The sequence below is a fragment of the Nyctereutes procyonoides genome, unplaced genomic scaffold (genome assembly GCF_905146905.1).
Source record: "Nyctereutes procyonoides isolate TBG_1078 unplaced genomic scaffold, NYPRO_anot_genome, whole genome shotgun sequence".
NCBI classification, from domain to species: domain Eukaryota; kingdom Metazoa; phylum Chordata; class Mammalia; order Carnivora; family Canidae; genus Nyctereutes; species Nyctereutes procyonoides.
The window spans coordinates 42,282,727-42,306,716 of NW_026575020.1; the positions used below are offsets into that span (position 1 = coordinate 42,282,727).

At 50.7% G+C, this 23,990-nt stretch overlaps 1 protein-coding gene across 2 annotated transcripts; it reads right to left on the bottom strand.

The window, feature by feature from the left end:
- Positions 1-873: 873 nt before the first annotated feature.
- PTGS1 (prostaglandin-endoperoxide synthase 1) lies at positions 874-22,544 on the bottom strand. 2 transcript variants are annotated; one of them, XM_055331757.1, is made up of 11 exons: positions 22,461-22,544; positions 22,272-22,370; positions 15,583-15,699; positions 15,085-15,225; positions 14,741-14,884; positions 12,098-12,279; positions 11,902-11,985; positions 9,421-9,667; positions 7,301-7,587; positions 3,810-3,957; positions 1,096-2,244 (listed from the first exon to the last, which is right to left on the bottom strand). In XM_055331757.1, exons 1-11 carry the CDS (start codon positions 22,465-22,467, stop codon positions 1,889-1,891), a joined length of 1,812 nt encoding a protein of 603 aa, XP_055187732.1. In that variant the 5' UTR covers positions 22,468-22,544; the 3' UTR covers positions 1,096-1,888. The 2 variants fall into 2 exon arrangements, with proteins under 2 accessions (XP_055187742.1, XP_055187732.1); XM_055331767.1 differs by having other exon boundaries at positions 874-2,244; positions 22,272-22,542.
- Between the last annotated feature and the right edge of the window lie 1,446 nt (positions 22,545-23,990).

The window sequence follows — 23,990 nt, forward strand, 5'->3', positions numbered from 1 at the left end:
GACTGTAAGACAGGAAGCCTAGCCCTGGGGACCCTCAGCTTGGACCCCATCTTCTCTCATTGTTTCTGGGCCATTATTCTTACTGAGAAAATATAAGCCCCAACTGGGAGCATGAGGGAACTTTCCCAATCTCTTACCTTTCCCCTCTGACCTGTCCTCCCCTGCCTGGCTACATGGGCAGGGGGACAGGGGCTAGGGGGGTGGTTTATGTGGCTGGCAAAGGGTCTCAGGAGCCAAGCAGGGGAGGGCAGAGGAGTATGGATTAGAAAGAAAGGCATGCTCACGCTGCCTTTGTCTTTATTTCATTATTTTCTTGTTTCTCATCTCCTCCACCCCCACTGGAATGTAAGCTCCACACAGACAAAAGCCTTGTCTGTCCTGATCACTCACTGCCACAGCCCCAAGCCTATAACAGTGGCTACTGTGTAGAAAGCACTTAGCAAAATAGATATTTGTGACTTAAAGGATAGCATGCAATAGCTACACCCCATCTTCTGCCCCTGATCCTGAGTCAGAGAGGCAAGATCAGGCCTGGAACTGGGTCAAATCAGGAATCAGAGAGAGAGCACAGCTCCAGATTCAGCCAGATCCAGGTCCTGGCCTGTCCCTGGCACCTGTGGGGCATGTCACTGAGCCATCCTGAGTCTCAGTTTTCTTGTTTTTGAAATGAGGATTATACCACATACTTCACGCTCTTGGGTTAGAATAAATGAGAATTAAATGTGGAAAATTGGCACACAGTAAGTGCCCTCCTTCCCAGATACCCTTCCTCTCTGCCCTTGTATGCTTTGTAAGGGAGGGAATAGTTTTTTTGTTTTGTTTTTTGTTTTATTTTGTTTTGTTTTGTTGAGGGAATCATTTTAACCAGACAGTGGAAACCGAACGCTCTGCCTCCTGGGGCTTGTATCTTTTTAGGAGAGCAGCCCGTGGAAGGGCAATGCCTGACCCACAGCGGGGAAATGGAGCATCAGTGGTGGAAAAGTTAGGTCATGACAGCCTCTAGAGTCAGTGGAAGGTATCATGCTACAACCTCTAGCACATTGAGCTGGCAGCTTGGAGAAAGACCACTCCAGTGTCGCTTCTGCATCTGGGAATGGGATGAAAAGTAATACATAATAGGCATTTTGGAAAAAGAATTTTATTAGTTTCATGAGAAACAGCTGTCATGAGTCAAGACAAAGATGGCAACAGAGCTCTGGTGGCCTCCAACCAATGACCTGGAAAAAGCCCACCTGTTCTATCTCCTTGGACCAGGGTCTGAGTCAGCGTCCCAGGAAGAACACTCTGCCCCCTAAGTCCTCGGGGCAGGCACAGAGGCAGGCAATGCACTCTGGTTAGACTGTAGATTCTCCTGCTTTGTGGGTATCTCACTGAACAGGAAAATGAATCAAATTACCATTCTAGGCATTCAGAGCAAGACTGATCTGGCATACCAGCCACTATTTTGGATCAGCAATCAAGAGCACAACATTCTGAACTGCCAGTGAAAAAAAATCAACATGCTGGAGGGCTGCCCAGAATTCTAGAATGCAAAATAAGAATCCCCTATCTTTCTAGATGATTCTGCCAGGAGCTTCACATTAGAGAATGCCTACGTCCTAAGTCAACCAGAAGTCTGACATTCTAGGTTGTCGGCCAGGAACCAGTGTTCTGGCTTGCCAAAGAAGCATCACTCCATCCATTCTAGATGGTCAACCAGGAATTCAGCATTCTAGAATAACAAACAAGACCATGATATTCCAGATAATGGGTGAGAGACACAAAGTTCTAAATGTTGACCTTGATATTCTTGAGGCAAACCAAAGACCCAACATTTGGGATTATTAACCCCAGCCTCAGCATTCTGGGATGACAAGTCCACCCTCCAGAATGCTGCTGCTCTGCCCACTCAGAGCTCTGTGGACGGCCGCTCCACACCAGGCCCGCCATCCTGGTGGGGGTCAGGCACACGGAAGGAAACATAGGGACAAGTCTTGGTGTTAAGGCAGACCAGCTTCTTCAGTGTGGCTGTCTTGACCATATTGAAGCCCATCTCACCACCGAATGTGCTCGGCTTCCAGTACTCTGGAGAACAGATGGGATTCCCTAGGAGGCCCTTAAGGGAGAAGGGAGCCCCAATTTCTATCATACTCTCTCCAAAGATGGAGTTTGGATGGCACTTCTCCAGAAGCAGCCCCGGGTAGAATTCCAAGGCATCAATGTCTCCATACAGCTCCTCCAACTCGGCTGCCATCTCCTTCTCCCCTGAAAGGAGGGGAAGCTAGAGTCAGAGATGTGGTACCACTAAGGTTAATGTGAGGAGGGAAACTTCTAGGCCCACCTTTTTCTGAGGGAGAATACGGAACTTCAGAAGAGCAACTGAACAGCTGAGCACATGCCCTAACATCTGGCCTGGCTCACTGACCCTTCTTCCAGGGCTGCATCTAGAGGAGAAATTTGCTGCTGTAGAAGGAGTCAAGAGCCTAGATTGGCCACCAGATAGCATGTGACCTTCAGCAACTCATCTATCTTCTTGGTGCCCTAACTGCCTGAGGGAGACACTTTCCATCTGGTTCAAGTCCCTTTATGCTACTGGAGCTCAGAGATGTAATGTAACTTGTCCAACCTCACACAGAGATTTATTTACAGTGCTATTTTCCCTCTCTGGACTGTCATGGGAGATTAAAGAGTAACAGAATTATGGGGAACTCTCTCCTCACAATGTGAGGCCCACATGTTCACAGACAGTGACTAAAGGGGACATACATAGAGCATCTCTATCTATTTCCTCAAACCCACCCTCTAGAAAGCAGTAGTACACAGTCATGGGTCATATCACACCCTGGTCAAATCCTCCCACTGTTTGTGACAAGAGTTCCCAAACTCTTGGCTGCCCAATGACTAGACTCTTTCTGAAGAAGAAGAAGAAATAAGAAAGAAGAAGAAAGAAGAAGAAGAAGAAAGAAGAAGAAGAAGAAGAAGAAGGAGAAAGAAGAAAGAAGAAGAAGAAAGGGGCAGTCCTGGTGGTTCAGTGGTTTAGCACCGCCTTCAGCCCAGGGCCTGACCCTGGAGACCCGGGATTGAGTTCCATGTCAGGCTCCCTGCATGGAGCCTGCTTCTCCCTCTGCCTATGTCTGCCTCTCTCTCTCTCTCTCTCTCTCTCTCTCTCTCTCTCTCTCTCTTCCCTCTCTGTCTCTCATGAATAAATAAATAAAATCTTAAAAAAAGAAGAAGAAGAAAGTATATATATTGTACACACACACAGATTATTGGACACCATGCATGCCTACTGAATCAGAATCTCGGGGAGAGAGATATGGGATTTGGTATTTTTAAACCATTTTCTAGGCAATTCTTAAGCAGCTGGTCCATAAGTGGGTATTTAGGAACCACTAGGTAAAGTAAAACCCAAATCCTTTCACACAGAATCCAAATTTGGCTCCAATCTGCCATCGCTAACTCCCACCCTCCCCACACATAAGCAACTTGCTCCCACTGCTGTTCTCCCTAACAGGCTCATTCTTTATGACCTCTGCACCTTTGTACTTTCTGTTCTTCCACATAGAATACCTTTCCCCCTATTCTCCATCCAGAAAAATCCCTATTTATCTCCTTCAAACCCAGCTGAGAAGCCACTTTCTTCCCCCAAGTAGGGTCATTTGCTCCCATCATCCCCATCCCCCTTCCCAACACGGTGCTCACACCTCTCATGATCCCCACAGTCATAGCACTGGGGGGGTGATAATAACCCCACTCTTTCCACAATGTCCCCCTCACTCTACTGAGAGTCCCTCAAAGGCAGGCCCTATGTTCAGGAAACAGCTGTTCACCTGTGAGTTCCTGGAAGGACGTGTAGGGCCTCATGCCAAACCTCTTGCGGTACTCATTGAAGGGCTGCAGCCGCAACTCACGGGATTCCTTGATGGTTTCCACAGCCACATGCAGGACATGGTGGTCTATGTTTCTACCCCCACCAATCTGCCAAGACATAAACATAACTGCAGTCTGAAAGCCAGGCCACACTGTCCCGGAGAACTTCAGGTCAGGAGCTCTTCCCAAGCACAGACAGAGCACGGCTGGACTCAGCAGCCACCATGCTAGGGACCTGGCCTGGGGTCTGCTGCTGTCATGCTTTCTCAGGGACACCCCTGAGTCTTAGCTTCCTCATCATTTAAGTGGCAGTGGGCCAGGAGGACATCTCCATTGCATTTAGGTGAGAATCCCAACTTCCAGTTACAGGAGGTTCTACAACTATTAGGTTCATTAACTAGGATTCCATAAAAGAGGGGCCAGCATGGCACCAGCTCAAACAGAGGGGAAGGGCATTCTGGCTCTGGGAATGAAATGTAGAGAGGCAGAGGGGTTTCTGAGACAGCAAATGAGGAACAAATGGATGGACGGATATTAGTCTGGGGGGCTGAAACTTTATGGCATTCTTCAAATCCATTATTATCAATGAATACAGATGGGGGTCTTACTAAGGAGTGTTTTTCAACTGGTTTTCATTCCCTGTTAAAAAAGTGAACCACTATTAACCAACCACCACTAGGAAAGATAAACTCAGAGCCAGATGGTAGGAACACAGAGTATCATTCACAGCAGTTAAAGCCACCCACGGGAACACAGGTGACTATGTGTTGTTTCTCCTTCTGCCAAGTGTCCTGGGGGGTAGTGGTCATAAGCTAGCAGGGAGGGAGCTAAAATTTTGCCATGAAAACCATAGTGTATACACAATGTTAGCTTAACTAAACTTGGAGTTTAACTCCAAGACCAAGGGGTGGTGTGATATCCTGTGAAGGGAGATAAAATAGAGTTCAAAGTTCAGGGAACCTGGTAAGATCAAAAGTCCGCAGAGAAAAATTCTGATTCATAACAGTTAAGGAGTATTAGTCTAAAGAAAACTCAATTTTCTTTCATCTCATTGCTTGGGATGTATTGACAATGTCAATGCTTAAGAAAGAGTTTTGTTTAGATAAAACAAATATAATGGGGTAGGAAAGAGGAAAACCATGGTAGGATGAAATCATTCACCTTGGATCAAGGCTAGCAGAGGCCAGTGCCTATCTCATCTCTGCCATTTACAAGCTGTGGGACCCTTGTGGGTTGATCTGTGTCCCCCAAAGAGATATGTTGAAGTCTTAACCCCTAGCACGTGTGAATGTGACCTTATTTGGAAATAGATGTCATCAAGCAAAGATGAGGTCATAGTCCATTATGGGGATCCTGATCCAATAATGACTGGTATCCTGATAGAGAAAACAGAGACTCAGGGAGACTCCATGTTGGAGTGATGTGTCTAAGAGGATTGCCAGTAGCCAGCAGAAGCGAAGACAATGGCATGGAACACATTCTCCGCGGGAGACTTCAGAGAGAGCACAGCCCTGCTTATACCTTCTACCCTCCAGGAATATGAAATAATAAAATAAACTCAGTTTGTAGTCCTTTGTTATGGCAGCCCTGGGAAACTAAGGCAGGGACCTTGGGCAAATTACTTGTTTCAGTTTCATCATATGCAAAAATGGGGAAGGTAAGAGCACCCACCTGATCTGGTTGCGGTAAACAAGCAAGATAAAGTATGCAAAGCAGTTATCATAGTGTTGGTCCCATGGTAACCCCCAAGATGGCAGCTATGTGTAGCAATGATCAGAGAAAGCCCTGTTTTATCGCTTCTCATGCTTTCTTGAGCATCCCAAGAGCCAACACACTTCTGTCGCCCTTCTGCCTTGGACCAAGTACAACGCCAGGGCTTTTCATACAGTATCATGGCTGTTCCTTGAAAATGCTTTGCAATCCATACAGCCCAACACAAAGCTAAAGCTACTGTCTCTGTTCATGTCTGTGTCCCCACAGAGAACAGAGGCCATAAACCAACAAGCAGCTGCCCATTGGTGGCAGTGCACACTAATTCCAGTCAAATTACCAGTGGTAAACCTAAATCCACATGGTGCCACAATGTCATGATAAGGCTTGGGGACAAGGATCAGAGAGAAACAGGGGTAAAGGGAGCCGAGACAGAGGAGATAGGAGTTTCCAAGCATGGGGGAGGGGATATTTAGGAGGGAGCTAGTTAGAAATTCCAGGGAAAGGGCTGTATTAGTTTGCTAGGGTGGCCATAACAAAGTATCACAGCACAGGTGCCTTAAACAACAGAAATTTCATTACAGTCTGGAGGCCAGAAGTTGAAGATTAGAGTGTCAGCAAGGTGAGTTTCATTCTGAGATCTCTGTCCTTAGCTCACAGATGGCCCTCTTCTCCCTAAGTCTTCCCACTCTGCATGTCTGTATCCTAACCTCCTCTTCTTGTAAGGACACCAGTCACAGTGGGACTCACTCTTTGGCCTCATTTAAACTTAGTGACCTCTGTTAAGGCCCCGTCTCCAAATATAGTCACAGTTGAGACACTGGTTGTTAGGACCTTAACATATGAGTGGGGGATGGGGACAATTCAGCCCAAAACAGAGGCCTGTAATTTCATAAAGCCCTACTATGTAAAGACACTTTCACATACATTACCATATCCTGAATGTCCTCGTGGTCCTCAAATCACCATGCCCTCTGATGTCCAGGCCCTTGCCATGCTGTCCCCTCCACATGGAGTACGGTCATCCCCTGCCATCAATACTACTTCTTTCCCTGAGAGAGCTCTCTTCATCCTTTAGATCTCTGTTCAGACATCATCTCCTTATCTTACAGCTCTCAACTCTGGGTCACAAGCCCTCTCCAAGTTCCCAGAGCATCATAGGCTCTTCATATTGTGGTTCTTAACATGGTTTTATAATTCTTTTTTTATAAAGATTTTATTTATTTATTCAGAGAGAGAGAGAGAGAGAGAGAGAGAGAGAGAGGCAGAGACACAGGCAGAGGGAGAAGCAGGCTCCATGCAGGGAGCCCGATGTGGGACTCGATCCTGGGTCTCCAGGATCACACCTCAGGCTGCAGGCGGCGCTAAACCGCTGTGCCACGGGGGCTGCCCTGCTTTTATAATTCTAATAACATCAGAAAAAGAAAGCACCTGACACAATGTTTTACACAAAGTACATGCTCATATGATGTTAGCTGCTATAGGAGTATCATTTCTCGCTAGGGTGTCAGAGCCAAGGGGACAAGGACCCAAGAACTATGTTGATCTTACTTGCCACTCTACCCCCAGCACCTGGTATTGCTGAATGAACAAAAGAACAAGAGGAAGAATAAAGGAATGGATGAGGGAATGTGGGAGTGACCTTGCCCCATGGAACAGAAGAGAACACTGGGGTTTGGGTCTGGGTCGGATGCATCCCAGAACGCCCTGCCCTCTCCCTCTTCTCTCTGTGGAGGCATACCCGGCCAGCGCTCTGGCGAGAGAAGGCATCCACCAGGGCCTCGATCCCGTAGTGCATCAGCATGGAGGTGTTGAACAGGAACTGCTCATAGCTGTACTCCTGGGAACCCACCCAGAAGGAGTCTGGCATGAGCGGGTGCCAGTGGTACAGCTGGTTGAACTCCATGGCGATGCGGTTGCGGTACTGGAACTGGGCGCTAAACAGCAGCTCCGGGTCGAACTTCAGCTGCAAGAAGTAGCCACTCAACTGCTGCACATACTCTTCAATCACAATCTTGATGGTCTCCCCTGGGACAGAGGATGGGGACAAGGGTCAAGGAAGCACCGAGACTCAGCCACCGGGCTCGGCTCGGGAGGCAGGCCAGTTTGTGAAAGGTGCTTGCTTGCTCTTCACTTCCTTAGTGTGATTATTGTTGAATTCCGGGAGGCCACTTTCACTTTGTCTTTTTTTAAATGGGGGTGTGAAAACAAAGCTTTCCGTCTCAGGTTGGACCCGTGTCCCAAGACAAGAGCCCTCAGCTACTACCACATTCCAAAGGGAGGTTGTCGGCTCCACTAAGCGGGACATGGAGAAGAAGTGCCCAACAGTTGGTTCTGTGGCTAGGGGTGACCACCCTCCCATGGCCCATGAAAAGAGGTGAGAGCGGTCGCAACAATGGGAAAGTGGAGATGAGCTTCATGAGGGCTTCCAGCCTGCAGACACCCTCCAGGGCTGACAGGGGGCTTCAGAGAGACCTCTCAGCTGCCACCGCAGCAAAACAGGGAGGCTGAGGATAGAAGATGCATCTAGTCCCATTTATATTTCTCATATGTTCTTATATATCAGAATTCTCATAAATGGCTTTTCCTCGGCCCTCTCAGTAACCTGCTATAGAGTAAAGAGCCAGGAAAGAAACAAATTAAACATTCCGTAACAGAGTGAAAACTAGTCATTTAGATCGGAAAAGAAATGGATGCTTTTGGCTGATTAGTCAGGAGACAAACTGGCTTCTAGCAAATTGATTTGGAGCCATGAAACTGGCCATCAGCAGCATCTAGAACCTGGCGTAACCATTTCTAGCCAACCTGAGCTTGGGCTGTGAAGGTAAACCTCACCTTCCTGCTCTGTAAAATGTGCGGGGTGATGCTATGGATAGGGCCGTTGGGAATAATAGACAGCATCTACCTGGCCCAGGGCCCCACATAATTGGGAGAATGATCACATGCAAGTGGGAAAGAGTGCTAGGTGTAGGCATGTGGGGAACCCTCCTGCTCCACTCAGGAAGGAGCTCCCTTGGGATGAAGGTTGTTGGGGAGGATGAACCAAAGCACTGGATATACAGCTTCATCACCTTTGTTCATAGTTTCGAATAGCAGTCAATACTCTGAGCAGCCTCCAGCTATAGACTTGCCCTCTCTGATCAAAGTCTCCAAAATGCTGGGAATTAAGAACCAGCTCCTTCTCCTTCTCTAGGCTATTCCTGTCCCTGATGCCTGGCTCTTCCAGGCTTTAGTGAATCAGGCGATATAATTGGGACCAGCCATGCCCAGTGATGCCCAGAGGCAGGGGAAAGGGATTCCTGGTGACTCAGAGTGAACACAGTCTGGACAGGGGTGTCAGGGACCAAGCTCCCAGGCAGGAAACCATCTGACATTTTAGGCTGCAGACACGCCCCCATAGGGGACACAAAAATATCCTGTCCCTGAGTCACCCAGAAGCTACCAAACCCCAGGAAGGCAGATACACACAGGGCAGAAACAGGAGTATTCCAGAAGGCTGGTCAGGCTGGAGTCTGACCTGCACATGTTAGGGATGTCACTGTGTGCCTCTGGGGCAGTAGACAGGGAAACAGATTGGGGTGGCTAATCAAATCTGCTGCAGGTCACCCAGCTAATGATCAACCATCACAGCCACCCATTTTCTGAAGGCCTACTATGTGCTAAGTGCTTGTCATCATCTCAACAAATCCTTACAATCATCATTAGCCCCAAATTCCAGATTTGGAAACTGAGCCTCACAGAGCAGAAGAGCCCTGCTCAAGGGCTTATAGCTAGCATCTCATCCCAACTCTCTCTCCCCAAGCCCCCCAACCCCTGCCTTTCAGGACAGAGGACATGACAGGGCAGGTCTGGAGTCCTTACCAATGAGGATGAGGCGGGCCGTCTGGAAGAGTTGCTCATCACCCCAAGTGGGGTGCTCAGCCTTCAGCAGGTCACACACACGATTGTGCTCACGCAGCCAGAGTGTGGCATAGAGCATGAGCCCAGGAAGCAGCCCAAACACCTCCTGGCCCACGGCCATCTGACTCTGGGGTAGAATGCCCCGTGGGTAGTGCATCAACACAGGCGCCTCCTCCACAGATGGCGGGTACATCTCTCCATCCAGAACCTGTGGGATGGGACCACCTGGCAACCCGGGGACAGCATGGGTGCCTGCACTTGCCACAGCTGACATTCCCTAGTTACAGCTGTCCATGTCACACGGAGCAACTGCCCACCCTCCCTAACCAAGGCCTGCTAATTCTAGCTGATTCTAGTTCCTAAATCTTAGAATGGGTCCTTTTCTCTCTATCCCCTCTGCCGCCCCCTACTTCTAACCCACCCTCATCTTCCACGCTGACCCTTCTCGTCAGTGGCTCCCTATGTCAACCCTTGCCTCCAGACAGTCCATTCTCAGCACCGCAGCCAGAGTAATCCTTTAAAAAACGCAAATTTAGTATCATGTCCTGGCTTCAAACCCTCCCACGTTCTCTCTCTGCTCTTGGCAGAAATTGGAAATCCTAAACACGCCCCATAGGTGTCTCCCCCCTCACCTGCAGTCATTCAGGTGTCCAGCCAACCGCATGCCCCTTCCCTCACTCCCTCTGAGTAGCACAAGCTGTCCATCCTCTCCAAGTCCAAGTCCAGGTACTGTTAGCCCAGAAAGCCCATTTCCACCCTCTTGGCCTCTTGAACTCCCCTCATCCTCCCTGAAGTTCTTGATTTATCTGATCTTCCTAGTAGGGAAACCTTCCCCACCCTAACACCTCCCCAGCACTCTCATGGCCCCTTCCTAGTGGGCGATCACAAGTGTAACTGGTTCTATGGCAGATTTTTCATTTAGTCAATAACATACACGGACCTGTAGTAGGGCCTACTACAAGCCAAGTTCTGTTCTTAGCCTTAAAGATTCAGCAGTGAATTTTTTGCCTAGATTTTGGTTTGTTTAGATTTGTGTAGTCCAATAGGGGAGCAGCTAGTCACATGTAGCTGTTGAGCACTAGAAATGTGGTTGGTGTGAATGAAGAACTGAATCTGTAACTTTATTTCATGTAGATTTAAATTTTAAAATGGCTACGTCAGCAATTGGAACATCTTTATGCTCAGAACAACTTTGAGCATGTAAATCTACTTTCTAACTGTAACTTTGTGAAATCTAAATACAGATCAGAGATCTCTAGTGAAAAGTTGGTATCCAAAGTAAAATGTGCTGTGAATATAAAATATAGATCAGTTTGAAGATTTAGCAGGAAAAAAAAAGAATGTGAGATATTTGTTTAATAATTTCTGTATTGAAAGGGAGACAGAACATGAGAGACTCCTAACTCTGGGAAACGAACTAGGGGTGGTGGAAGGGGAGGAGGGCAGGGGGTGGGGATGACTGGGTGGCAGGCACTGAGGGAGGCACCTGACGGGATGAGCACTGGGTGTTATTCTGTATGTTGGCAAATTGAACACCAATAAAAAATAAATTTATTATTAAAAAATATATTATGGGGAAAATATAAATACATGTGGTATATTATTCTATGGGATGCATACACATAATACAAATAAAATATATAATATCTATAAAATAAAAAAATAATTTCTGTATTGATTCCATGTTGAAATGGTAATATGTTGTGCTGGCTATCCATGGGGTTAAATAAAATACATTATTAAAATCAGTTTCAGGGGCACCTGAGGGGCTCCGTGGTTGAGCATCTGCCTTTGGCTTAGGGCATGATCCAGGGGTCCTGGGATCAAGTCCCACATTGGGCTCCCTGAAAGGAGGCTGCTTCTCCCTCTGCCTGTCTCTGCCTCTCTCTGTGGCTCTCATGAATAAATAAATGAAATCTTAAAAATAAAATCAATTTCACCTGTTTATTTTTACCTTTTTCAATGTGGCCACCAGAGAAATTTTAATGACATATGTGGCTCACATCATATTTCTAGTAGACGGTGCTTGTGCAGGCACAAAGTCCTTGTGGAACAGGCATCCTAGCATTTGGGGGTGGCCCTAGATAGGCTGTGAGTTCCTTAAGGTCAGGACCCATTAACTTTCATGGTCAATGCTCAGTCACCTACATGAGGCACATCATAGTATCCAAATGATATGGTGGAAAAATTCAGTGTACATATGCAGACTGGAAATGTCCATCTATCAAGCCTTGAAGTCTACCTCCCAGGAGAACATGAGAGGCCATGTCTGCTCCCGGTGTGCTTCTCTGGCCTGGCACCTTCTCCCCGGGTTCATTGTCTCTCTTATTCACACACACCTCCAGCTCCTGCAGCTGGCCCTCCTAGGCTGTCACTATAGCCTCTGCCAGGGAAGACCACAGGAGGCCTCCCCCACTGCCCCACCTGTAAGCCCGGTGCTACCTGATACTTGAGTTTCCCATCCTTAAAGAGCCGCAGCTGATACTGACGGTCCAGATTGTCCCCATAAATGTGGCCAAGATCTACCTGAGGAGAGAAAGAGGGTCCACTCAGATCCCCAGGGGCTGCCTCGGCGGCGATGGCCTGCACGTGCTAAGTTGGGGTCCAGAGAAGTCCTGGGCCCCTCCTAGGTACTCACCCCATGGCCCAAGGCCTTGGTGAAGCCAGGACCCATCTTGCCAGAAGTTTTGAAGAACTGATGGGTGAAGTGTTGTGCAAAGAAGGCGAACATGAGGTTGGTGCCTTGGGGGTCAGGTATGAACTTCCTCCTGAGCAGGAAGCGACGGCCCAGGAGTTGGGCGTCTGGCAACTGCTTCTTCCCTGGTTGGGGAGGTGGGAAGGGGCAGTAGCTGCCTTCTGCCTCAGTCTCCCTGCCCCAGGACCTTCTGGGTTCTCTGGACCAAACTGGTCCACAGAGGAAGCCCAGAACAGCCTCCCTCCTACTGGATAGCCCTTGCACTTTCTCTACCAAAAGACCCTAGAAATATTTATAGGTAAAAATAGCATGATATTTAGAATTTGCTATAGATTACTCATAAAAAATAAGAGATGAAATAAGATTGGCAAATTATGGGTACATTTTGAAATGGAGAGATGGATACATAGCAGTTTATCATGTTTTCCTCTCAACTTCTGGATGTGTTTGCAACTTTGAAAAAGTTAATCAAGATGGAAAAAGAAAGAAAAGTAAATAAAACAAGAAGAAAGAAAAAAAGAACTTGGACTTCCTGGCCCTGGAGCAAGGTAGTCTGTGTTTAAAACTAGGGACATGGGTACCTGGGTGGCTCAGTGGTTGAGCATCTGCCTTTGGCTCAGGTCATGATCCCAGGGGCCTGGGAGTGAGTCCTGCATCAGGCTCCCCACTGGGAGCCTGCTTCTGCCTCTCTGTTTCTCATAAATAAATAAATAAATAAATAAATAAATAAATAAATATTTAAAAATTAATTAATAATTAAGCAATTAGTTAATTACAACTGGGGATGCTGCCTGCTGACTGTGTAAACATAGAGAATTCACTACATCTTTCTGAGCCTCATTTTTTTTATCTGTAAAATAAGGCAAATGATACCTATTTTACGCAGTATTTTGAGGCATTCATGAGATAATATAAACATGACTGAGCCCTGGTGTGATGGGATCTTATAAATCAAAGATCAGTGAACTTCAAACTTTTTCTGTAAGATAGCTAGTCAATATTTTAGGCTTTGCCAACATATGAGCTCTGTCACCATCTATTCTGCTTTGCTGTAGGGGAAAACGGTCATAGATGATACCTAAACAAATGAATGTGACCAAGTTCTAAAAAAACTTTATTCACAAAGTAGGGAGTAGACTGGATTTGGTCTGTAGGCTGGAGTTTGCCAACCTATGTTAAATGACGCCAGTCTTTCCGTCTGGAGAAAAGACAACAGGTCATCTTGAAGCAGGTGTCTGTCATCATAAGAATAAGTATTAAGGGCCTTCCTTGGGGCACCTGCGTGGCTCAGTCGGTTAGGCATTTGCCTTCAGCTCAGGTAATGATCTTGGGGTCCTGGGATTAAGCCCCATGTCAGGCTTCCTGCTCAGCAGGAAGTCTGCTTCTCCCTCTCCCTCTGCCTATCCACACCCCCCTACCTACTCATTCTGTCTTTCTCAAATAAGTAAAATCTTTAAAAAAAAAAAAGAGAGAGAGAGAGAGAGACTTCTTAATTACATCAGTATCAGATAAGTCAGTACCGAATGCCCACACAGAAAGGAATGACGGAATTTTTGTGTTTTGGTAAAGGCATCCTTTTATAATACCTTAAACGAGTCCCAGTGTTGAAGGTTCAAGATCAATAGAACCTCTCTGGATTGAGATGGCCAACTGGTTTCCTCCAGCAGGCAAGAAGATCAAGCACCCCAAAGGAAACTCACCAAAAGGGAAGTTGGAGGGAGTGGTCAACACCCTATAACCTGGAATCATGACTCAGACGTCTGACACTGAGCAAGGACTGGTTCCTGCAAAAGGCTGGCAGAGTCCAGAAACTGCCAGATCCAGCTATCTGGTAGGATAGTCATGCTTTAGGTATAGTAGCTAAATATGTGAGTACAAACCATCAGAGTAGTGCCCTAGAGACCCAAGTAAGGACATCAATATATATGCAACATTCTGAACCAGCAAAGACTCACAACCACGGGACTGCACAGGACAGGCATTCAACAGCCAGGAACAGAAGTGATGTCAATGGTGGACCAACGCTTCTCTTGTTTCCTCTATACTTGAAGCAGACTTCATGGCTCTGAACTGAGTAAAGCCCTGGGTTTTTGGGCAATCAAGGGGGGAGTGGGAAGAAAGATTTAGGAAGAAGACTCCTGCCAGTGAGACCAAGTGGGGTCTCAGGCAACTAAAGGAAAGAACTCTTACTGATGAAGCACAGTAAACTACACCAGTGAAGAGCCAAACATGGAGTTAGCAACCAAAAAATAGCACACTATTCCTTCCTACATTTCAATTTTTAAGTCCCCCCCCCCATTCCAGCAGGATCCTACCAATTCAGGAGACAAGGGTTCAAGTAAAGAGGCACCCTGGAAATACAGAAGCACTAGTCTGACTCTGCCCTAACTTTCTAGGTGACCTCAGCAAGAGGCCCTCATTCCCTAGCCCTGTCCTTGTCTGTGGTTCTGGATATGTCATATATCTTGCCTTGGTCCACCCGTCTCAGAAATGGGTCAATAATTGCTCTTCCGCCTGCTTTTTCCCAAAGAGAACAGGGCATCTCTGTGAACCCTAGGCCCAGCTCCCTAACCCCATCTCCATTACCTTTGGTCCCCATGGGCGTGGGGCAATCTTGGGGCACAGAGGGCAGAACACGAGTGTAATAGCTCACATTGGAGAAGGACTCCCAGCTGATGTAGTCATGCGCTATGTTGTAGGTGGGAGGACTGGGGATAAGGTTGGAACGCGCTATAGAGGATGAAAACAGTGGTGACAATGGGTTTCCCATCCCCTGTTACACCCCCTTCCCTCCCTCCTCTTGGGTTGGACATGTTGAATCTGGCATCACAGTCTCCCACCCACTGTCCTTATCGGATGTCAAGAATTCCAAGAGCTGGCAGGATTTCTTGCTCCCCAGATTGCGGGGGGGGGGGGCGCACTCTACTCACCTGTGAGTACCAGGCGCATGAGCATGTCACGGATGAAGGTGGCATTGATGAATTCCCAAAACCAGCGCCCATGCGTCAGCAGGAAGTGGAGGAAAGAGGGACTGGGGCGCAGTGAATTCCGGAGCCAGGTCCACAGCTCGGCTGCAGGGATAGTAGGAGGCACTCAGTCGGGATCAGAAGTATCCGGAGTGGAAGATGGGACCTGGAAACTTGGCCAGGATGGAACCAGGTAGAACACACAGGGCAGGGTAAGGGTGGAAAGTTGGGAGACATGACACATGACAGAGCCAGAAGCAGATGTGAGTGAGGGCAGGGGCTGGGGCCAGGGTGTGAGCTCTGCCGCAGCAGGGTCAAGGAGAGGGCCAGAGGTCAAAGCCAGGCAAGGAAGGAAGACAGAGCCTTGGCCAGGGGTGAGGGCAGGATGTCCGTGGGTCTCGGGACTAGCCCAGGGGAGTCAGGGGAGCCAGGACAGGAGTGGGGGCAGGAGTCCCAGCTCACGGATGGTGCAGTTGGGGCCAGAATAGCCCGTGCGGGTGCAGTCACACTGGTAGCGGTCAAGGCCGAAGCGGACACAGATCCCTTGGTGCTGACATGGGTAGTAACAACATGGGTTCACTGCAGGGAAGAAGCAAAGATCACAGACCACTCTAAAGTGATCCCCCAACCCCCATTCTGCCCTGACAGGGAAGTGTAGGGCCAGATTTAGGGCATGGACTCAAGTTCTGTGAACAGCTCTGTTCTAACTCATTCAGGGGCCCTCTCTAGACTTCAGTGTTCACCTCAGGGGTCCTCTCTGTTGTCCCAGTCATGTACAGAAGTCCCCGGCCCTGCCTTGTTCAGGCCCTGCTCTGGTCTCCAGCCCGGTCCACACTGTGCCCCCAGGGGAAGTCCCCTCTCTTCCCTGCTGCTGTCAGAGTAGGGTAGGGAAAGAGTTCAGACCCCAACTGTGACACCAAAGGTTAGGAAACAGCTGATAAGATACTGCAGCCACAGAGATTTCTAGAGTGTTCACTTCCTGCCAGGTCAGGGCCCAGCATCAAGGGCAGGGTTTGTGGATAAGGAAGGGGGGCTTCTCTCAAACCAGCCCCCCCAAAAAAACCAGCCCCTAAACTCTAGGCACCTGGACACTAGGAAGATGAGAGTGTCCACCTTCTCTCTATTTCTGCAGAAGTGGGGTAAGAGCGAGAATCGTAATGCCCACTCACAGATAGGGAAACTGAGGCCAGATAAGGCGAACCTCACGCAGGTCACCCAGAAAGTCATACCAGACAAACTGCCTTTCACTTCCACCCCACCACCCCCAGACTCAACACTCAAGCCCAAGGGAAGAATTTTCCCAGATCCCTGTAGACAAAGTGTGGGTTTGAGAGAAGTCCCAGCCGTGGCCCATGTCAGAGTGGATTCTGGGCTCCAGGATCTTGAGGAAGGTCAGGGACCAAGGAAACAGCACAGGTAGGGTTGGAAAAATCTCCTGAGTTGGTGAATGGAGCTCTGGTGTCAGCCCTCCTGCCTCCTGGTGAAATCCCCACCAGTAAGTCCCTCCTTGTGTCTAATTCAGGTCTTGCTGACCACAGCCCCTTTGCTCAGATCTGCACTGCTTTAGTGATTCTTCAACAGCAGAGTCAGAGACTTCTCAGGGCTCATTTGGTGTTCATTACAGCTCAGTGAGGGAAACCGAGGATCAGGGAGAGGGGGAGGCTTGGTCAAGGACATAGAACAGAGCAGGGCTTTCCTTGTAGACCCAAGTCTCCTGGATCTTGGCAAGGGCTGCTTCCCTGGTCTCATATCAAAAACACCAGACTCCATTGAGCAAACACACTTCCTCATCTAAGTTCAGAACCGACAGTTCTTGGAACTCCTATTCTTTGCACCACTGATTAATGGGAGCCAAGAGGGTAGCAACAGCTGGTAGAAGGGTGTTGTTATCAGAGGGCATGACCCTAGGCGAGGACTGACCCCTTCACTCTCAGCCTCTTCACTTTGCAGCATGGGGGCTGGAGAGCAGAGTCCTCCTGGCCCCCACCCAGGGGAGCACCCCAGCAGCAGCACTCCCCCCAACACACACACACACACACACACACACACACACACACAGGTGTGCCAGCAAGAAGAGAATCGCAGGAATCATGCAAATAGTTTTTCTTAAGCCCTGGCAACTCCCACAGTCCCACAATGGCGTCTCTGTGGAACCCTGTAGGGATGCAGCAGGGTAGGGCCAACCGGAAGAGGGATGGACAAAAATGGCCTTATCAAGCCAACACAGGCAGACCCAGCGGACAGGACTCAGCCTCCCCTCCCAAAGCCACAGGCCCAGAAATGCCAAGGAGGGTGAGTGGATGATCACCCATAGCTGGCTTAGGGCTCTCCTCACTGATTCCTCCTGCTCAGGACGCTCTGTCCACCTGCCCCCCTCACCTGCCCAGGAGCCCCGGAAGGCCCCCGCCATGTGGCTCCCAAGCCTGACACACGAGGCCCTCTGTCACAGATGGGTCAGTCCTACCACCAAGCAGGCACAAGGCTAAAAGCCCAGCCTTTCTCTGGGCTCATCTTCCCCAACCTTATTGCAGCAGGGCTCTCAGAAGGACTCCAGGAGCTGTGGCAGCCCCATCCCTTGGCCCCAAAGCCGAAAGCTCTTCTTCCTTTGCCCAGAGGGCTGCTCTTCCCTAACAAAGCCCTCCAGGGCCACCTGACCCTCCCAGGGAGCTCACCTCTTGCATCTTCCAGGAAATCTCCCCTGAGAGTCCTTCGCCCTGCTCCATGTTCCCACTTGGCCTGCTTCTTTCTCTCCACTGTGAGCCCCCCCATAGAAGGGGCCATGCTTCCCCCCCACTTTCTCCTTTCTAACGCTGGCCACGCCCACACTCGAGCTCCACCCGAGAGGATCCAGCCACCCACAGGATCCAGATGTGCTGGCCAGAGCTTGACAAATGTTTGCAGAGTTCATAAAATGAAGCCAAGAGAATGGCGACCCTCTTTGGCGACCCTTGGCCAAAAAGCATCCCTCATCCGTGGTAGCCAGCTCTGAGGGCCAGCCTGGAGCCTTCCCGCTGCCTGCCCCAGAGGTCTGACCCAGGCCCTGCCCACATCCCTCTCCTGCCAGCAGAGGAGATGTGCCCAGGGAAGGCTCCTCCCACCCGGCCCAGCTGTCCAACCTTCCCTCCCTCCTGCTTTGTGATGTCTCCATAAACACTAGCTGCCCTGGGCAGGAAAAGCTCCCCAGTGAGGACAACAGCTGTCACTGGGGTCCCTGGGTGTCCGGGTGGGCAGGGAGGAGCTAAGTGCCTCTTCCCTGGGATGAGCCTGAGCACACTGGACTGTCACAGTTGCCAGGAATTCCGGGGCTCTAGCAACCACTCCACAGCCTTGCGTGCCTCCTACTCTTTTTTATCTGCTTGGCACTCCATAGGACGGTGGATAAGACTCCCTGTGGCACAAATGAGGAATGTGAGGCTCAGGAGCAGGAGCCTGGCCCCAAGCCCCACAGCTTTGAAGTGGCAGAGCCAAGACTTGGACTCTCTTCTCTTTTCCTCCCTTTTTTCCCCTGGAGGTTCCCAGGCCTGGATCTAGGAAGCGGATGGGGTGGGACAGTCACTTTGATCCACGAACTGGGAATGACCTCAGAGGGATCACCATTCCCTGCCGCAATTAGAGTTCTAGGACTTCTCACAAAGAAAGGCCTTCCTTCAGTCTAACTTAAATCCAGCATGCTTTCATGCCAGTTCTGCTCTGTGTTCAGTGGAGGACACCCTGTATAATGAACCATCCAGAAAGGGACAGCTGGGTGGTTCAGTGGTTGAGCGTCTGCCTTTGGCTCAGGGCGTGATCCTGGGGTCCTGGGATTGAGTCCCGCATCGGGCTCCCTGCGGGGAGCCTGCTTCTCCCTCTGCCTGTGTCTCTGCCTTTCTCCATGTCTCTCATGAATAAATAAATAAAATCTTAAAAAAAATCCAGAAAGAGAAGTGGGGAGATATAGGCACCAAATGTACTGAGTTCCCAGTACAGGGCCAGGTACCTGGTAGGTGTTGGGGAAAATGTATCAAGAGAGTGGCTGTTTTTTACCAGTTGTATATTTTCAGGCACGTCCCTTCCACCCTCCAGTCCTCATTCCTATGTATCCCAGAAAGGGGATGGAGCAGAAGAGCTCTGAGATGCCTCCTTTTCTGCCTCCCCTTCTTCTCTACTCTGGTTCAAACACATCTATCCCCATAAATCTCCATTATTTGCATCACTATGAATCCCCCAGCCCATCAGCTGAGAACCTTGCAACTTGCTCTCACTGAATCTTTAAGCCACCCCAGAGGTGGGGTTGACCAGCCTACTCATCCCACACATATTCCCACAGATGAGACTATCCAGTACTGTCTAGCTCCAGGACTTTCTGAGGATTCAGACAAAGAAATGTCCCCAAGCCCAGGAGTCAGGGCTCCGGGCAGGGTATGGGAACACTATGTCCACCGGGATGCAGAGGGTACCTTGCAGGTAGCAAGAGGGACCATTACAGAGACTGAGCTGAAATCTCCTAAGAATAATATTTAGAGAAGCTCTAGGGGTTTGGCTGCCAAAGAGCGGGGGGGGCAGGGGGAGGGAGGCCCTGACTAACCAGACCTGGGCCCCAGTTCCTACACTCAGTGGAGATAGCAGCCAGAGCTGAGGCACCAGCACACAAGGCCCCATCAGCTGGGCCCCCGCTGCTGGGAGAGTCTGCTGGAGAGGAAGCCCCCCCCCCCCACCAAAGGCCCAGCTGGTACTGCAGATAGGAAGCAGCCAGCTGTGTGCAGCAGCGGGGGCTCTTCTCAGGCTGGGTTCCCCCCTGCCATGTGCCAGGGCTCACTGGCCTCAGGACCCTCTTGCACAGAGCTCAGAGCCATGTATCTCTTGCCAAGGAGAGAATACTAGGCCAAGTCCAGGTGCTGGAGGTGATGAACTGGAGCATTAAGACTCTGCTTGCATGGCCTTACCCTCCAAGCCAGACTCAATCTCCTCCCCTACACGAGAAATCAAAGCAACATTCTCCCTGCCATCTGCCACCTGCCCCTAGGTGAGTCTGCAGCCCTCATCTCCTGGGGGCCGGCCTTTGCTGTACCTCTAAGGGCACCCAGAGGCTCTGGCTTCCCAGGGGAGATGCCCAGGCGTCTTGCCTCACAGATCTGAAGTAGAGTACAGCCCCTGCATGCAGTTCCTTGCTGTTCCTTCCTTGACCTTGGCAACAATGCTCCTTAAAGCCTCCTGGCCTCCAGTTCTGCCCCAAGTTACCTGTCCCACCCACTCACCCTCAGGCCGGAGTCCTGTCTCCTCACCCACATCCAAGTCCCACTCCTAGGTTCCCATCTGCCTCCCAAGGTGCAGAGCTTTAGGCTTCTGCTCTGCCATCACTTCCATCAGAAAGACCTTACAGAGTCTCATAGTAAAGCCTCAGAGCCCTTCTCGTCTCTCACCACCTCCGTGGGGATCTAAGTCAGACATTAGCACCTCCAGGAAGCTGCCCTGGGTTCCTCACCCTGGAGAGGAAACTGCTCCCTGCCTGGAGCCTCACACACCCCTGTGTGTCCCGCAGTCGTGACCCCGGACCCCCTCTGGATGACAGTCTATGGGCATTTCTGACTCCCTGTGAGATCTGGGCCCCTCTCAGCTCTGCACCTCCAGCTCCAGCCAAAAACTTAAAGCAAGTCCTTGGGAATGTTTGTGGAGTGAAAAGAATAATTCCATTTAAACACTTGTGATATAAAGATAAGTAGAAAAGACAAAAACAAAACAGCACAGACCAGGCCTCACTGGGCATTAGTGAACACACCAGTAGACAGGCAGGCCGGCCCTTCTTGCCCTGGGGGATTGGAGCCTCAGCACGGGGGGGGCGGGGGGGGGGGGGGTTTGAAGCCTCAGAGGAAGTGGTGAGCTGATCCAGGGGCTGACAAATCGGTCACTCATGCAGCCTGGTCTGCCCCAGCTCTGCTGCTGGGTCTCAGATAAATGGACCCCTCTGGACCTCAGCTCTCCCTTCTGTAGAATGGGTCTGACACATCTCCCTGGCAGGGTTGCCGTGAGCACCGAGAAGTAGAGGCCCGTAGCTGGGCTTTGTAAACTGTAAAGTGCTGGTCACATGAGTCTTCTTTCTCTTCTCCCCATGAACTGGGCCTCTGCTTATCTCCAAACTCTGGAAGCACCCTCCACCTGGCTTCCCCAAATGCCACCTACTCAAAAGCCTTTCCTCTGGGAAATCTGGGCTGATTGACAGTCCTCATAGACATCTTTCTTCTCTCAACTGAGCTCCAAGTCCTTACAGCATCACAACAGAAAACTCAGACCCCTCTCTGCAACCACCTTCCCACCAGCCCTCTCTGGCCCACATTTTCCCCCAGAGGGGAAGTGGAGACCCAGAGATCATATGGCGAGGTGATGGAGGAAGGTATGCCCAGGACTTGCACACCTGCACATGTGCATGCATGCGTGTGCGCGCGCACACACACACACACACACACACACACACACACACACGCCAGCCATAAGCTCGGGGAGGGAGGCTGGCTGAGGGTGGAGTTGAATTCCTTCACCCGGAACCTGGTACATGCATGGCAGGGGAGCAGGAGTGGTGGAATTTTACAGGATCTGACTTTCCCCATCATCTTCTGCGTGATGAAACAGGGTCCTTGGAGGGGAATGGTGGTGCTTGCCTGGGGTGGGTGGGGTTGGGGCTCTGTGGAAAGACCTTGCAAAGTGCCTAGAGTAAGATAGATTGCAATTTCAAGTTTAAACGCTTGGCCCACCATGTGCTGTGTGAGCTAGAGAGAATTACGGCACCTCCCTGAGCCTAAATCACCTGCCCAGTGGGAACCTCACAGCTGAGGATTTAAACGGCAGGGGTTGTTGGGGGCAAGGCAGGGGTTGTTGGGGGCAAGGCGCCTGGGACAGCTGGGGGCCGGGAGGCGCAGGGCCGCAGAGGCGCTATCCCTTCCACCAAGGCCCAGCCTCCCAGTCTGCCCTCTCCCCCCAAAATAGCCTGTGGGGCCCTAGCCAAGGCCCCTCGCCCGCGGGGGTCTTCAGAGCGCCCTTCTCCCCCCAGCAGAGTCAGTTCCCTCCCCCATCCCAGGCCCACTGGGCAGAAAGGGGAAGCTGGGTCGGCCCCCGGGGAGGAGGGGCCAGGCCTGGGCGCAGGACTGGGGGCCCCCGGGGGCGAGGAGTGGGCCGCCTACCAGGCGCTGGGGTCCGGGCTTCCGCGGGCAGGACCGGGGGCGGCGGCGGCAGCAGCAGCAGCAGCAGGAGCAGCGGACACCGGTGCAAGCGACTCCTGCCTGCAGAGCGAGAGGTGAGGGCTGAGCCTGGCACTGGAGGCTCCACCAGGAGGCGAAGAGGGTTCCTGGGGGCCTCAGGGTCGAACTCACGGCTCATAGTTCTGGGCGGCTGCTGCGCTTGGGGTGCAGACTGCCGGGCTCCCGGGGTGCGTCTGTGCCGGGAGCTCCCGCTGCGCCGGGCCCGCCCCCTCCCCATTCCCTAGCTCCACCTCTCCAGCCCGCTGTCACCTCGGCGCCTCCGCCCTCTTACTTCCTCTGCTCCCGCTCCAGCCGAAACGTTTTATTAATTATTCTGATCGCAACTAAAGCGATTTTTCCCCGAGATCCTTGAGGCACTTGAGCCTTTGAAGCCCCGTGGCACCAAATTGTGTCCATTTGGTAGACAGGAAACTGAGGCCCAGAGATTATGTGCAATGCTGAGGTCACCCAAGTCTTCAGGGCAGAACCCAGAGTATATCAGGCTAGAAGTGGCCCCCAGAGTGGAAAGGGGGGCAGTCCAGGCTGGCATGCATGTAGTTTCTGGATGAGAAACCCACTCAGACAGATCCATCAGGGAGGACTGGCTACACCCCGAGGGCCTGGCTCTGCCATCTGAGGCCACAGGTCTGTCTGACATCTGCTGCCAGAAAACCAAGAGACCTGAGCTCAAATCCAGACTCACAGCTTACTAGCTGTGTCACCTTGGACCTGATATTTACCCCTTCCTGGTCTTCAGTAGTCTCATCTACAAAATGGGGATAATCACAAGAACCATCCCCGAGGATTGATATAAGATGTGGTGAGATCCTGTACACAAACCTACTGATGCAATGATCAGTCATTAGGCGGCATTGTTTTCAGAGATCTCCCAACTCTTGGCACTCTAGCCAGACTCACATCTGCCTGCCAAGCTTCCAACACCAACATCTAGTTCCTGGTTTTTATAGATGGGGCGACAGATCCTAGCAGAGGGAAGGGATGGGTGCAAGGTCACACAGAGTCTCCTGATCATCCACAGATTTTCTCCCTCAGTTTCACCAGCACACTGAGCCATCCTGTGGGCTCCACAGAAGGGATGCCTGGCACAAAGACTGAGAGGTCCTTGGGCCAATTCCCAGGGTGGGAGGGTGAGAATCACAGGTGTAGGGTAGGAACCATGCCAGGTGGGAGAAGTGAAATGTGCTGGGCAGCCCCTCCTAGGTCCCCACCCAAACTGTTCCTGTGCTCCACTAGGACAAAAGCCAGCTGCCCCAGGGAAACAGAGCAAGCCAGGGCCGACCTGGGGAGGGAGCGGGGCAGATAGAAGCCCTAGGGCCCTGGGGTGCAGGGACAGGCCTCAGCTCCCCTCGTGCACACACACACACACACACACACACACACACACCCATCGCCTAACACAGGTCCAGGGCCCCCTGGTATCTGGCGAGGAGCTATAAGTCATGGATAATCAGCAAAAGGGATGGGGTTGGGGTAGAGATTCAGGGGTTCAGATACCAAAGAAAAAGGGACTTTCTGGTGCTGAAGAAAGGAGCGGAGAGCTTGAATGAGACCCATTTCTATTACAGGCCCTCCAGGCTCTGGGCCTGCCTGAACCTTCTGCTGACTCCTTATCCCCAAGCTACTCTTTATACTCAAAGGGAC